A 16,177-nucleotide genomic window follows, 5' to 3' on the forward strand; every position below is an offset into this window, starting at 1 on the left:
TGGTGATTACAACCTTGAAAAGCAAAGAGATGATAGATATAATTTATTTTTTCTGAGTATCCATGGCATCAACTTTTACTAAAAATATTAGTATTATAAATATTAGAGCTCAAAAAGCCTACAATCATAGCATACAATGTATGTTCTCTTTTAAAGAAATGAATGCAATATCTTTAAAGAAAAATATGTCTTTCCGTACTTGCTAATTATGAATACATTTGTACATGATGCCAGCATTCTATGCCTATTCTAAAGGACAAATGAATTGGCTGTACTAAAATTTTCATACTGAAAAGCTTCAGGTCTGTATTGGCTATAGGCAGAAGTTCACATAGGTAATAAAACCAAAGCAAAACCTTTCTGTGGACATAGGTTCATCTTTGGAAGCAGGATAACGTGATACATCCCCCATTGTACTTTGAACACTCACAAGAAGAACTAGATCTGGTGTGATAAAAGCTGCTGATTGCACCTCAAACTGAAACTTCATTTCTTTACATTTTCTAAGACATTGTTAAAAGACAAATAATGACATGCGTAAAGCAAGATGATAGTAGAATTTACCCCATAAGATGTGATGTCAACCACTGACTTAAGATGGTTTTAAAACTGATTAGTCAAATTCATGGAGGATAGATCCAATAACCTCCAGTTAAACAGAACCTCATCTACAGAGGTAGCATATCCCTAAATATCAGGTGCTGAGGATAAACATGACAAAGCTATTACCCACATGCTCTGCTTGTGAACAGCCAGAGACACCTTGCTAGACACTGCTGGTAACAAAATTCTGAAGTAGTTAGACCTTCATATAATCCAGCAGGGTAACTCCTGTGTCCGGGACTCTACTTCCAGATATTTGCTAGGTATTCACCCTTTAACACAGTACTAACATACGCAATGTGCATGTTTTAAAGTGTGGACATAGCTCAGCATATCATTTGGCTGTTGCTTTCATTTGCATTATTTATAAAGAGCATGTCTCATCTTCTTCCACAAGCAGTATAAAGTCAATTTGCAATGATGACATGAAAATACTGTCACAATCTAAAGTACATAAGCCAAACTGAAGCAAGGACTGAAAGCACCAGGTGCAGTACTGAAGTCACATTCTGATGAGCTTCTAGATTCATTTTTACTAGTAACAAATCTCTAAACACCCCAAGTCAGTTTCAAGGCCAGCCAAAGATTCACCAGCAGTTCAAAATATACAGAAATTAAAAGAATGGATTGCTAGAATAAAACTAAAATTATTATAAAGTATATTAATATACTGCTTTTCAACCAAAATAAAAGGTCACAAAGCTATTTACATCAGCTTGAGATACATATATCATGCCAAAGATTTCTATGCACTCTTCATAACACCTTCAAATCAAGGCATCATTCATTCATCAGATGCATAAAGGATTTACAGAGGATAAGGTGAAACTCCTGCAATGTAACAAAACTGGCCATTGCAAAGTTTATTCCAAATATACAGACAAGAAGTGTGAATCTCAAAGCAGACATTTGGGGAAGAATACAGTTTACATCATCATAATTTAAAGGCAACATATAAATCTTATGGGTTTTTATTTAATTCTGAAAGTTCTGAAGATAAAAGGATACAATTTGTAAAATATAAAAAGATGGAACATTCAGCAAGCATACTGAAAAAAAATAGAAAAACAATACTAGTTTTAGCCACTAGTATTCTCACAGCTGAGTTTCCAAAATATAAAAGAAATACTGCTAGTACTGGTATAATCAGAACCAATGACTATGAAGCAACCTTGGCTTGCCATCAAGGAACAGTGTGGTTTTATGTCAGTTACAGCTACACATCCACATAAATACAAGAAATATACCATTCAAGATATACTGTATTTATGGAGAAAAGTCATGTTGAATGGAATTTCTGTATCCTCAAGTGTAAGTATACAGAAAAGGAAGCCTGTCAGCCTGCCAAAAATCAAAAGGTTTTCAGATTAAAATCCTGCAAGTCTCTGCATTAAATATGATGCTATAAAACACCATCATTCCTTCCAAATCAGAAGAGCAAGATTCTCCTGAACATAGAAACATGCAGAATGAAGGAGGCACATGCCACTGAGTCATTGCTAGTCTCTCAAATGCCTCCCTCAGTCCTGCCTATGTGATTAAGCCCGGTGCATAGTCAATCTTCACCACCACTATTTCCATATTAAACGCTTGCAAGAGTCAGTTGAACTGTTTGTTACCCACCTAGAATGTAGTCGCTGCAGTCCAGCATTGCTGTGCAATCTTCTGCAGATTCAGATAGTCCAAGGAAAGGGGGGTGGGGGAAACTATTTCTAAAATAAAAACCTACACTACTGCTCTTAACAAAACAAGAAAGGGAGGGGGTGGGGATAGGAGAGAAATACAACTTCAGTTACACCATAGCAATCTTCAACTGAACAGAGAAAACTTCAGTTGCTCTGTGGAGTTTTAGTCTCTCCTACTAGCTGTGTTTGACATTGTCAAGGCGACTGAAGCATGAAAAGTTCCCCTTTTTTTAATAAAATAGAAACAAAGATTGCAGCTGGCAGTTTCCATAATGAAGCTTAATCAGTATGCGCCTGATTAGGGCCTTATGCAAATCTCCCCTCGTTAGCACAGCAGCCAGCACTTTGAAGTCCATGAACAATTCATTTGCAGAGTACACTGAAAGCGCTCCCTGCATAATTTAAATCATGATATAAATATTTATCAGCTCATTTGCATATTAATTGGCAGTGCATGAAGGGAAAAATTATCTCCCAAGTGCCAGCATAATAATTAGGGAACAAAATGAAATTTCTTCCAATAGCTTTGCTTCTCAGACCTAACTTGAGCACAGTACCATGGGGAAGTAGGGAGGGAAAAGAGGCAAGACAAAATTCTGTTATAATTCCACTGAATGACACGTACAAATTAGAAACAACTCTACAGGCTTAAGCACCTTTAATCTTATTCCTGCTGGCAACAATGACTTCAGTAATAAAAGAGATTTGGAAAAGCTTTCTACACAATCCAAATAATCCCAAGAAAACAATTAGGAAGGTAGGAGCTGAACACAGAGCTGTCTAACTACTGCTTACACATTTGTGTGATATTTTCCAAGTGCATCATATGACAGTACAACAATCCAACTAGGATAATTTTATGCAGAGAAAAGCCGCAGAACTTCAGAGGCTGTAAAGCAGGCAATTCAAGTTAGCTGCTTTGCAAAGACAGTCCCACACTGGAAAGTATAGCAAGTAATATTTGACCCCTCCTGCCCCCTCAGGTGTCTCCAATAAAGTTTCTGTTTCCTGACAGTATGGACTCCTCCATTATGCACAGTTAAATATTATTTATTCTTAAGTAAATATTGTGGAGTGGTTTACTTTAAGTTACACTTATAGCCCTTGAACCACCAAGGATTCCTCAAAAGCTTCTGTGCAAAGATAGTATAATAGAATAATTCAAAAACCTAGCAAGTAAAAAGTAAATGTCAAAAGAGAAGGTAATGGTTCACATGAGAACTCTCTCACAAAGAAGCTTTACAACATGAAAGCATACAGGCCTCTAATAACACTTGTTGAAATAATACATACTCATACTCACATTCCATGTCTTTACCTCAAACAGTTAACTATACTGAACAAGATGTTGGATTAAGTGGCCATTTCTATACTCCACAATCTAGTCACCCTCCAAAATCAACAGACTTGCTAAGCGTTAGATTAAATGATTATTGGTGGGAAGGACAGTCTAAAAATAAACACACAACCAGTTGTAGTGTGCAGATTCTTACACTCATCAATACATGAAATGCAGCTTCCCCGCCCCCACAACATTTTTTTGGCCTCATTGCCCTGCTAGGATTGTAAACTCATAGGAACATCAGCAAAAGCCACTCTAACATCATCCTATAACTCAGAGGTACAGAGCTCTGCCAGAATCTAGATCAGCAATTTTCAACCTTTATCATCTCACAGCACACTGACAAGGTGCTAAAGTTGTCAAGGCACACCATCAATCTCCTCCCCTAATCTCCCATGGCACACTTGCAGACCATTTGCAGCATACCAGTGCACCATGGAACAGTGGTTGAAAATCGCTGATCTCGATGCAAGAATCCCTTTTGGCTCCCTACAAATTGCCTTTCCACAAATTGGTCTTTCCACCAGTTCCACAATGTCTAGTTGACTAACCAGGGTAACTATCAATAAAACATTTGAATTCAATTAAACCAGGCAGCAAATTATGAAAAACAAATACAGCTTTAAATATAAATACTTACAAAAGGCATGGATGACAGGTGCCACCTTAAAAGAGTTATCCTAGCACTTTCAGCCCAGGATGGAATGTATCTTCTAAGATGGCACCTGCTGCAACATGCACATCATTCAAAAATAAACTATGTTGCTTTCTTCAGGCAATTTTATTCCTATGCAAATCTGATCAGTTAAAATGCACAAAATTAATACAAAATTTCTTGGTCAGGTGACAGGACAACAAGCCACTTCCTTTTCCCCCCTACACTCTAGGACTGGGTGAAAACCTGTCTACATTCTTTATGTTCTCACCCCTCTCAATATTTTCTCAGGACCCAACTTCTCAAACACCAGTTCCTACTTTGTCCCACTTCCTTCAGCATTCTGAACGCCTGATCAGTTTCCTAGGCCCTCCTCTCTTCCTCTAGTATAAACCCTTCTAGACCTTTGTACAGTTGTTTCTTTCAGAACTCCCTCTCACTTGAATCTTCTCAGCTCTGTTCTTTTTATCACATCTCCTTTTCATCTGCTTCTCTTCTGAATTCTGCTTTTCAGTTTTATAGTCTAGCGATCTACACACTTCTTGCTATCATGACTTCTGGGCTACCTTTTTCTTAGCTTCTCTATCTATTGGGTTCCCGTCCCAGTGCTCAGACAAACTCAAAAAGCTACTTCTGTCCCTGGTGTTGGAATATGGATGCAGCACCACCTGCAGAACTTGGGAGCAGTGTATTGTCCAGGCACCTGAGACTCCTCACCAGCCCTGCCACTGTGGTACCTGTAGGAGGTGTGCCCATTATACTTCCTTCCCCTCTTTGTCCCACATTTGCCCTCCTTTTCTCTGATCGACCGAGGAGCACCATGCAGGCTCTTGAGCTCTGCAACAGCAGACAGCTGTTGTTGAAGAGCATTTTCTCACACCCACACAAACAGCTATAGGGTTGTCTGTTCTCTTAGCAGAAGCCTCTGATACTTCAGAAAATGCAAACAATGGTAGAAACTATTTCTTTTGAAAAATCTGTTTTGCAAAATTGCTTCTGCTCCTCTGTGTTTACTGATAGCAGTAAACTCGTTGGGTGAAGGAATTTACTATAGGAAATGGGTCTTCTGCTGATTGCTCTGCTTGCCAGAGTCCCAGACCCCTCTTTAGCACCTATAAGAACACTTAGCATCTATCAGAAGTTTTGTTTGCAGTTTAACAACTGTTCCTTCCTTCTGTTCTGTTCCTTCCAAAATGCTGGATAGCAAGCTAGTTTATTCCCTGAGTAGCTGAATATTGCCAGAAAAATTGCAAGAAAATGGGCTCTCTTAATCCCTGCTAACTGGGCAAAGATGGTGCCATGATGGGGCAACATGGTCTCTTTTAAAATGGTGTCTTCTTATATAGTCTCAACATCTGCAGGGGTTCCATTCCTGGCCCAACCGGTTGCACACGGTCTCCCTGCATCTCAGAATGCCTGTGGGAGGTGTCAAAGACACACTTGGTTTTCTGAAAAACTGAAAGTGCATCTTAGATGCCCCACCTACAGGCGTTCTGAGAAGGAGGAGGCTGTGCACAACCTGCAGGGTTGAGATGTTCTTGTGCCTCAGAATACCCTCTAGATGTGACATCACTGCCACATCTGGAGAGTACAGGTTGGCCCTCAAATGCGAGTCAGAGGATCCCCATTGAGTCAAATTCTCAGGTGCAAAATCCGAGGATCTGAGCTGTACTTAGCTGGGAGAGAGCAACTGGCCCTCTTCACCCCAGTGGTGCCTTTTCCAATAGCTGGTGTCTCTTCATTGTTTTTTTTAAAGACAGTAAGCTCCTTGGAAACAGGGAACCACTCATTGATTTGTTTTACTATGTAAACCGCTTTTGTGAACTGTTCTTGTTGAAAAGTGGTTATATTCTTAATTTAAAATAATACTATACATATCTTTGTAATACTAAGAGATAAAGATGAGCATATGAAACTCGCATCTTACAAAGCTTTTGGGATCCTCTCCAGAATATTTCTGCTTTTTTCTGACATTACAAAGACATCTGCTATTTTCTGAATGCTTCAGAAAACACATTTTTAGAAACACAAGCAGGAAAATGTAATGTCTGAAATACCCCTTACAGAACCTCTCATATTTTCTCATCAAACCAAATTTAGCAGCTACTTTGCAGCTTCCCATTACACATTGGGAAGGGCACTAGCTCAGTGGCAGATCATACACTTTGCATAAAGGACCCCAGTTCAAACCTGTTCCAAAATAATTGTCTCCAATTGAAAGAATAACTGTAATTTTTTCTATATCACAAGCAAAATACCCACTATAGTGGGGAGGACAAGTCATCTCTGCAGCTGAACAAACACAGCTGAAAATTATTACTACTGCATCAGAGTTCTCTGTCACAATGTTGGAGCCATACTGCACAAGTAGCCAGGTGAGTAACTGTAAACCCATCATACTTCGCAAAGTAAGTATAAGCGATTAGCAGCAACATCTTCAAAAGAATTATGTCTACTATAAAATCAATTCTTTTCTGACTTGCTTACTACTTACTTTCCTATTTATGGTTGAATATTGTCAACTGTCCTCTTTTTTGGGAGACAAAGGAAAGCTGCGTGGGCTGCCATGGGATCAATTTAAGACGTCACCAGTCAGATCCAGGATTCACAGCTGAGAGTTCACCTGTTTGACACCATAGTACTTCTGGCTTTTTGCTATGCCACATAAACATGGGCTGATAACAAGACCATAGTTACTGCCATGCGAACCACCCACTAGGCACTTGAAAGATGCCTCCTCGGGATGAACCGCCGAAAGCAATGGCAACATGGTATCAGAAGTCAAGACCTCTGGCAAGAATCCAAGATCTGCGACCCTCTCAAGTATATGGCTTCTGCAAAGCACAGATGGCCAGGACATGTCATCCGCTGAACAGATGACTGATGGAGCACCAGAATCACGCACTGGATCCCATACCATGTTAAAATAACCCATGGCCGACCAGCGAGTAGATACCTTTTCCAGGTCATTTAAACAACAGGGACTGCCGCACTGGACAACAGTCGCACTAGACCAAAAAACATGGAGCGAGTGTGGGCCACACTGGAAAGACTGCCAATGAGGAAGGACCATCAATATATGTATGTCCTCTATTTTGATAAGGGTTTTACCTGGCATTCAAGTTAATCAATGAGTCTCTAATAACTTAAGTAAGTCTCAAATATATTCCTGAACCTCAAATGCACTGTCTTCCATACCCCCACCCCACACATATTTACCTCCTCCTTACCTGCCCCAGTTGTTCAATGTCATCTTTCCAATGGCAATTCTTATCACATTCTTATTTTTTACAACTTGCCAGCATCTAATAAAACACAGCAAGTTCTAAAGCAGACAGACAACATGAAGATATTTACCATCCCACATAGCCAAAACAGCTGGGCTCTTCTAAAGTGAGAGCCTTGGTTCATACTGTGGCTTGGATTATTACAATGTTGGGGCAATAGTATAATTCTAGTTTTTATTTTTATCCTTTTTACTACGCCAGGGGTGGGCAAATATTTAAGCAGGAGGGCCACATCATCTCTCTGACACTGTGTCAGGCACCAGGAAAAAAAAAAAGAATTAATTTAATAATAATAATAATAATAATAATAATAATAATAATAATAATAATAATAATAATAATACAGGTATTTAAATACCACCTTTCTTGGTCTTTATTCAAGACTTTATTCAAGGCGGTTTACATAGGCAGGCTATTTAAATCCCCGTAGGGATTTTTACAATTGAAAGAAGGTTCTATCTTTCAAGAACCACAACATTCAGATGTTTCTTTCTGATCTGGTTTCACATTCTGGCCTCCATCCTCCCACGCTCAGAGCAGATGGAATAACTCAGCTCAGCTTGTCAGCTGCTTCAAGGTCGCATGGTGCCGGTGGCCTCGAACTGGCGACCTTGTAGGTGTTATCTTCAGGCAAATGGAGGCTCTACCCTCTAGACCAGACCTCCTACCCAATTTACATTTACATTTTTACATTTACAATTTACATTTCAAATTTGAATAAATTTGAATACATTTACATAAAAGATTATATTAGAGACAACTTATACGAATGAATGAATTTTACTGATAAATAAGGTCATTTAATAGTAAATAATTAATAAATAATACACACGAGAACTATAATACAGGCATGTAGAACCACATGAGAAACATGAGAACCACACGTTTGCAGGAAGTGCATTGCAATCGCTCTGTTTCAAGATTCCATGCCTTGGGGAGCCCTGCAGAGGTGTGGGGAACACCTGCTGAAGCTTCCAGCAGCCTTCACTGAGTACAAGTGAGTGAATGCATCCCCTTCACCCCCCTTAGGGATGCGATCCTGGGGATCGCTTTCCTGCACTTGCCCCTCCCATGCAAATACTTACTGAGGGAGTAAAGCTCCCTCCAAGTGTGAGAACCACTGGGTAAAGAAATCAACCTGCGGTCTCTACTGGGCTCAAAATGATTCTTTAAAGCAAAATTGTGACTTCTGCTTTTCTCGTCAAAACCAGAAGTGACATTTTTAATGCCTTTAATGCCACTGAGGGCCTCCCGGGCCTCCTAATGTCTTATAAAGCATTAAAACATCACTTCCGGTTTTCTTGTCAAAACCAGAAGTCACTTTTTTTCCTTATTTGAATCATTCTGAGCCTGGCAGAGGCCATGAATGGACATGCGCAACCTCTGCTGGGCTCAGAATACCCTCCAGAGGCGAGGGGGCAGAGTTCCCCTCACCTTTAAAGAGGGTTGTGAGAGGGGCTGTGGAAGAGAACACCCACAGATACCGGGACACGCCTGTACTTAATTACCTCCCATATAAACAGTTGACCCACTTATGGCGCAATCCTAACCCCTTATGTCAGTGCTTTCCAGCACTGACATAAGGGCAATGCAGCTCCGAGGTAAGGGAACAAACATTCCCTTACTTTGAGGAGGCTTCTGTGAGTGACACCCAACTGCATGATGCAGCACAGGTCCCATTGGCACCACTATGCCAGTGCTTTAAAGCACTGACATAAGGGGTTAGGATTGTGCCCTTAGTGGCATATTAAGAATCACTTTTTACAAGTTAATTTTTCCATGTGCTGTTTTAATATCCTGATTTATGTTGCAGATTTTCAGTAATATCTGCAATAAGGCACACAGTTAAAAAGGTTATTTTACAGAAATCCTTAAAATAATGTAGAATGGGCCCACCATATCACTGGACCCGTATCTGCAATTTCAACCAACTACAGATCAAAATGTACTTAAAAAAAAATCCAACATATGCCCTGTATAAAATTCCACATACCTTGCTGTTAATAGAATCAAATCTCTCTGAAGCACTCACATCTTGTTAACCTCACACCCACCATTTCCAGCACTTTACACAATTTATGTAATTTTATGCAAATTACATAATGTTACACAATTTTTGCAATTTTACAAGCAAACTTGAGCATGCATGTCTTAATGTATCCACACAGAGTCCTGGAACCAAACCCTTGCAGATATGGAGGACCCACTGTACATTGTTTTCAGTCCTTTAATGAATAAAAGTATAATCTCTAGACCTAGATTGATCCAGTTTCAATTACCTACTCAGTCATGAAACTCCCTGGTGAGTGACCATGGTATACATAGTTCCTCCCCTCCTGTTATCCACCCCACAACCCTGCGAGCTAGGTGAGGCTGAGAGAGAGCGTCTGGTAACCATGGGCCAGACACTCTCTCTCAGCCTCACCTACCTCACAGGGTTTTGGGGTGGATAACAGGAGGGGAGGAACTATGTATACCACACCCTGAGCTCCTTGAAGGACGGGCAGGATAAAAATAGTGAAAAATATAAATAATTCTCAGGGGCAGATTCTTTCACCTTTTCAAAAATCTCTCCCCATGGCCATTCATGAAAGTCAGATCAATGAACACTGCCAATCCACATTTTGTACTGAACACAATTTGTCTCATGCACATGCACCTTTGCTCCTCCCCTCAAATTCCTAGACCCTGTACCACCTATAGAAGGAAGCAATCACTGCTATTTTACATCTTCTATAAGCCAGGAATTCTGAGCATGGGCATAGCGAGATACAATCCACAAGATAAAATTACATGAGGTAGTAAAAACTCTCCTGTGAAGAGCCAAGTCTTGTTTTCAGAGTCATAACGACAGCTTTATGATATTGTCCACTATTAGGAACCACTACTATAAAGAGGCACTGGAGATATCTCAAACTTTATTTGCAAGTTGTAACTGCTCCTTTAAATGTTTCATGGAGTCATACTTATTAAACAGAGGCAACCAAGTTTGATTTTTTTTTTACATTATTCTCCCCAGCCCCCATATGCCATATTTATTCAAGTAGTAATGACCTGATTAAATTGCCAAGATCCTTCTTTTTTCCTTTCTATAGATGTACTTGTCCTGCTTCAGGAAAAGCAATTTAGATGCATACAAAAACCTGAGGAGCACGAATATATTTAATTTATTTGAAGTCACTTTAATGTTCATTTTTTAATAAATAAACTATAAACCTTGTGTGACTGTGATATAAATTAGTCAGCACCTGCTAATATTCATTTTATGATATCAAACTAAAGTAAGTCTGCAGGTTATTTTTACTACACAGCTATTTTTCCCCTTTGCTGCATCTGTTCTCTGTTTTGGAGTTCTATTATGAATCACAGCCCTGCCTGGCTGCTACGTGAATTAAATCTCTAATTCAGCGATTTTCAACCTTTTTCATCTCACAGCACACTCACAAGGCACTAAAATCTTCAGGGCACACCATCAGTTTTTTGATAATTGACAAGGTACATTGTGCTACCAGCAGGGGGTTCACATCCCCAAAGCCTCTACTAATAAATATCTTCCCCCAAACTCCTGCAGCACACCTGTGGACCATTTATGGCACACCAATTGAAAATCGCTTAACTACAGAATGACACATTTAATGTCATGCATTGTTTGGCACTGAAATCATCTTTATATTCAGTATCGACTGAGATTAGCAAGACTTCAGTCATTCACATCACCGACACCTACAGGGATACCTATCATTATCTTAAAACACTATAAGTGCTTTTGGGCTTTTCCTGTAAACCAGTATTGACTCCAACCACATATGGATTTGATTTTGTTCCACAAATGATTTTAGACGTTGTTTTACATTTCATGTCACTTTTAAAGCAAAACAATTTTTTTATTTGATCAGTTGCTCCTTTCAACAAGCAATCTGAGAAATGGCAAAAGAAGCAGAATGACACAATACTATGTAGCATAGGCCCAAATCCTAATCCACTTTCCACCACTGGCACAGCTGTGCCAATGGAACGTGTGCTGAATCCTGCAGTTGGGTGGCACTCACAGAGCCCTCCTCAAAGTAAGGGAATGTTTGTTCCCTTCCCTTGGAGCTGCATTGCCCTTATGCCAGTGCTAGAAAGTGGGTTAGAATTGTGCACTTAGTGTCTGAGTTGTCAAGCTTCTTCTATCGGGCATATAATTTCTGCTTTTCACAAGGTATAAGTTTCGTGTTGTATATTACATGCTTGTAACCAAACTAGCAACGCAAATGAGCCCTTTTCTGTACCCTGTTCCTCAGCAAGAACAGAAAAAGCTCTTTAATCAGAATTCTCTCCCTGCTCTTCTCCTCCCCTCCTTGCTGCTGTGAGGATATGGTTGTCACATTCCAACTCCCCCAAAGCCAGAAGAATTTGCATATTATGCAAAACAGCTGCGCTAATCATGCAAATAAGGTATGCTAAATTAGCATGCCTAGTTTGCATAATTCCCATCTGGTACTTCATCTCTGCTTCTACCAAATTCTAGAGGCAGCAAGGGAAGCTTCAATATAAGTCATATCTGACCATTTGCAGCTGTCAAGAGTGAGGGGCATCTTCTCACTACAGTTTTATTGCTCCTCTCTAAGGGTAAGGTAATGCTAGAAAATGAGTGTATTGCTTTGCTTCAGTGATCTTGCTTCAATAATGTTGACCAGAGTTTCTTGATGTTTGAGATCCTTTTCACATACAATTAACATGAATGCTGAATTTCAGGTACTGGCGAGGTAAGTTCCCCCTTCTCAGAAAAAGATTTTACTCTCAGTAGAAAGTCTGGGTTAGTAATTAGTTTGACCTGGAGGCAGTGGTTCTCACACATTTCGAACTGGGACCTACTTTTTAGAATGAGAATCTGTCAGGACCCACCAGAAGTGATGTCATGACTGGAAGTGACATAATCAAGCAGGAACATTTTTCACAGTCCTACCCACACTTACCCAGGAGTAAGTACCACTGACTGTCACTGTTAAAAGATTATACATCGTAGCTTGTTAAAAGTACAGGTCTGTAACATTTCCCCAAATGCAGTCACATACCATGGTAGTATCAAGTCTAATATATTTAAAATAAAATATTAAAATGAATGGGATCCACCTGAAATTGGCTTGCGACCCACCTAGTGGATCCCAACTTACAGTTTGAGAAACACTGACCTGGAGTATCACTTTGAGATGATTGTGCGCAGTGCTTCCCAAACTTTTTAGCACTGAGATCCACTCTTTTAAATGACAATCTACTGTGATCCACTAGACCAGGGGTGTCCAAACTTTTAGGCAGGAAAGCTACATCATCTCTCTGACACTGTGTCGGGAACCAGGAAAAAAAGAATTAATTTACATTTCAAATTTGAATAAATTTACATAAATTTAAATACATTGATATATTAGAGATGGAATGTATATGAATGAATGAAGATCTCTTTGTATATGTATATACAAATGTATATGAATGAATGAAGATCTCTTTGTATATGTATATACAAATGTATATGAATGAATGAAGATTTTATAACTCAAGCCCTATAAAAGACCTTGCACAAAGCAAGGCCGGCCTTTCCGTTGCTGCCACTGCTGCTTCACAAACATGAAACAGCAAGCAGTGGAAGGAGCCCTTGTCCCACGTGAGAGGTCAAACAATTGGTTCTCCCACTAAGAGTAGTCACATTGGGCCCAGTGCAGGCTCCAGCAAGTCTCTGGAGGGCCAGAGGTTCATTGGAGACTGACGGCTTCTTGTGGGCCGGATTGGGGGTCCCTGATGGCCGCAAGTGGCCCCTGGGCCAGAGTTTGAGTACCCCTGCACTAGACAAAAAAAGAAAAGAAAAACTGGGTTCACATGTGATCTATGGCATGCCAATTACTAAAGAAAATTGGGAAAATGTGACATTTGGGGGTATGGGAATTACCTCATACCACAGGTTTGCATTCCAGCTAACAATCTTTTTCTGCAAACCAGGCAAGAGTGCTTGCAAAGTTGTTTTTTTTCGTAATGTTTCAAAAACGTTTTGCAATCCAACACAAAATCAGCTCGTGACCCACTGGTGGGTCCCAACCACCGTTTGGGAACCATTGGGATAGACGGTGATAAGCCATGGTCCCACTAGCAATTCCTGGTATCATATTCATAGTTACCACTCTCCAAGTTTTTTTAGCTGGGTGGGTGGTAAAACAAGATTTAATCCAGGCATTGAGAGTTGCTGAATCTTATAAGGAAAATCAAAATCCAGGCACATTTACTATTTATTTAGCCACCTTGAGGACCCTTCAGCAGGGTATAAATCCCTCAAATCAGTGTTTCCCAAACTGTAGGTTGGGACCCACTAGGTGGGTCGCGCAACAATTTCAGGTGGGTCCCAATTCATTTCAATATTTTATTTTTAATATATTAGACTTGATGCTTCTGTGGTATGTGACTGCATTTGGGGAAATGTTACAGCTCTGTTCTTTTAACAGGCTACTATTGTGTATGCTTCTACCAATGACAGTAAATGGGACTTACTCCTACGTAAGTGTGGGTAGGATTGCAGACTAGGATTGTTAAAACTTTTCCTGTTTAATGGTGTCACTTCTGGTCATAACATCACTTCCTGTGGGTCCTGACAGATTCTCATTCTAAAAAGTGGATCCTAGCGCTAAAAGTTTGAGAACCACTGCCTTACACGCATGCATGCATGCATGAATAGAACAATCATCATGGACTTGGCCAAGGCCTTGGCTCACTGCATGGTTGCCCCCAGGTTTGCTTTGTTTTATTTTTAAAGTAACAAATGTTCTAACATAACTGTTAATTTTTCTTAGGATAAAGAGTCCTGCTGTCCCACATGTACAGTAACAGAGACCCAATCCATATATTATTAGCAACAGTACAACAGTTCCCATATTGCTATTCAGCAATATTTGAAGGCTGCAAGTCACAAGAGTAAGAGCAGCAACAAATTTACTTCTGACACCAGCATTATGAACTTGTGACTCAGTTCTGAACATGCCTGCTATTCTGGAATCTCTTCAGGTAATGTACGAGAACAAATGTCGTAGAACAAATACTGATTTCAATCAAATATATGATTCACTCATACTAGGCAGAATAATATCAAGAAAGTGTTTTGTATTTTAGGAATAGTTTGGCTTATCTCCACTGTACACTTCTCAATCTTTTCCGGAGAAGTGACGAGTTTCAAATACCTTTTCATGGAGCTAGATCAGCTGCCCGCTAGGAAAGGGCAACAGAGTTTACAGGACAACAGAGCAACCAGTTCCTTGACATGTCAAAGTGCTATGTTTCTATGAGTTACAATACACTTAAGGGTCAAATGCGCATGTACTCCTCCTTCCAGTGACATAAGAAACTTTCTGGGAAAGGAACTGGGGTGAAGGGTGAGAGAAGAGATGGGAAAATTCAAGGGGGAGAATTAGCTGGAATTAAGATGTGACACCATCACTTCAGTCATGCATGATGCAATTACTGGTTAGGTGCACTGAATGTAAGTAAGTGGAATGTCTCCAGAACTTTGCCTTTAACATAACATCAATCCTAATCTTCAACTGCTCTTGGTATGGTTTCTGCCCAAACTTGGTATGGTTTCTGCCCAAAGTAGGCAAAGTAACATCCATTGGCACAAGCTTCCCTTTTGTTGTCAAAGTCCACCATACAACGATGATCTTATACACAGCAGATGGACATGCAACTGGCTGAGGATGGTGGTAGAATGCAGTCACATGCTTCACATATTAGGTCAGATAGCTGAATTCTAAAGGAGGCTTGGGAAATTAAACCACGGAATTGTCATTGCTCAGAGAATTTTCTGTGACCTTTGAAAATATGCCCACTTTTCAACTCTCAGTTCTCAAAGCAAGGAACAATACAAAAAATTGCATTAAATATTCAAAATAATAATAATAATAATGGAATTAGCAGCATTAACAGCAGGAAAAGAAAACAATCCAATTAGTCTCCATCAGTATCTAAAAGGAAAAGTCTTAACAGCCTATCAAAAAGGTTGTTTCTCTTCAGAGGACTGGACTGGTCTGAGAAGACCTTTACCTGAAAGAAGGAGTCAGGTGAGACATGTCCTGCTGCCCTCTCAAGGCTACCATCAGCATGCAGAAGCAGCAGGTGCAAAACACCTGCTGGAAATTACAGATGCTAAGGTAATGAACTGCATTTGCATGGCCAGGAGATAAGTTATGCATAATATACAATTAAGCTATCCAGATTTGGGATTCCTTGATACAGCAACCTTACTGAGTTCTGTGTTTTGAAACTCTCTCTTAAGAACACGGAAACATGTTTATAACTGTACATGTGCAAAAAGCTCTCAACACTGAGGACAAAAATAGTGAAATATTAGGAATGGCTAAAGTGTTTGCTATAGAGCACATGAGCAGCATCTGTGAAAACTGTTTTATTGTCATCCTGTTGACACACTTTCATACAAATCATCCAAGAAGGCAAATTAAGAGGGGAAAAGTTCTATCTCGATTTCAACCTCTGTGTGATGAAAGAGTGATACAATAAGTAGAGACTGAGATGAAATTTCTTAAGGAGCAAAAAAAACAACAAAACACCACCCTATTCTGCAAGCTCACTT

General features: G+C 39.8%; 1 protein-coding gene across 3 annotated transcripts in view; it reads right to left on the minus strand.

Moving 5' to 3' along the window:
* Positions 1–16,177, minus strand: part of POU2F1 (POU class 2 homeobox 1) — a 122,796-nt gene that overhangs the window by 56,277 nt on the left and 50,342 nt on the right. The window contains exon 1 of one of the 3 annotated variants that reach the window (XM_066620131.1): positions 2,227–2,254. The exons of the other annotated variants lie outside the window; for them this stretch is intronic. Coding sequence (XP_066476228.1) covers positions 2,227–2,254 — 28 coding nt within the window. Of the gene's footprint in view, positions 1–2,226; positions 2,255–16,177 lie in introns of those variants that run through there. 3 annotated transcript variants of the gene reach the window in all.

Source organism: Tiliqua scincoides, chromosome 3 (assembly GCF_035046505.1).
Source record: "Tiliqua scincoides isolate rTilSci1 chromosome 3, rTilSci1.hap2, whole genome shotgun sequence".
In the NCBI taxonomy this organism is placed as follows: domain Eukaryota; kingdom Metazoa; phylum Chordata; class Lepidosauria; order Squamata; family Scincidae; genus Tiliqua; species Tiliqua scincoides.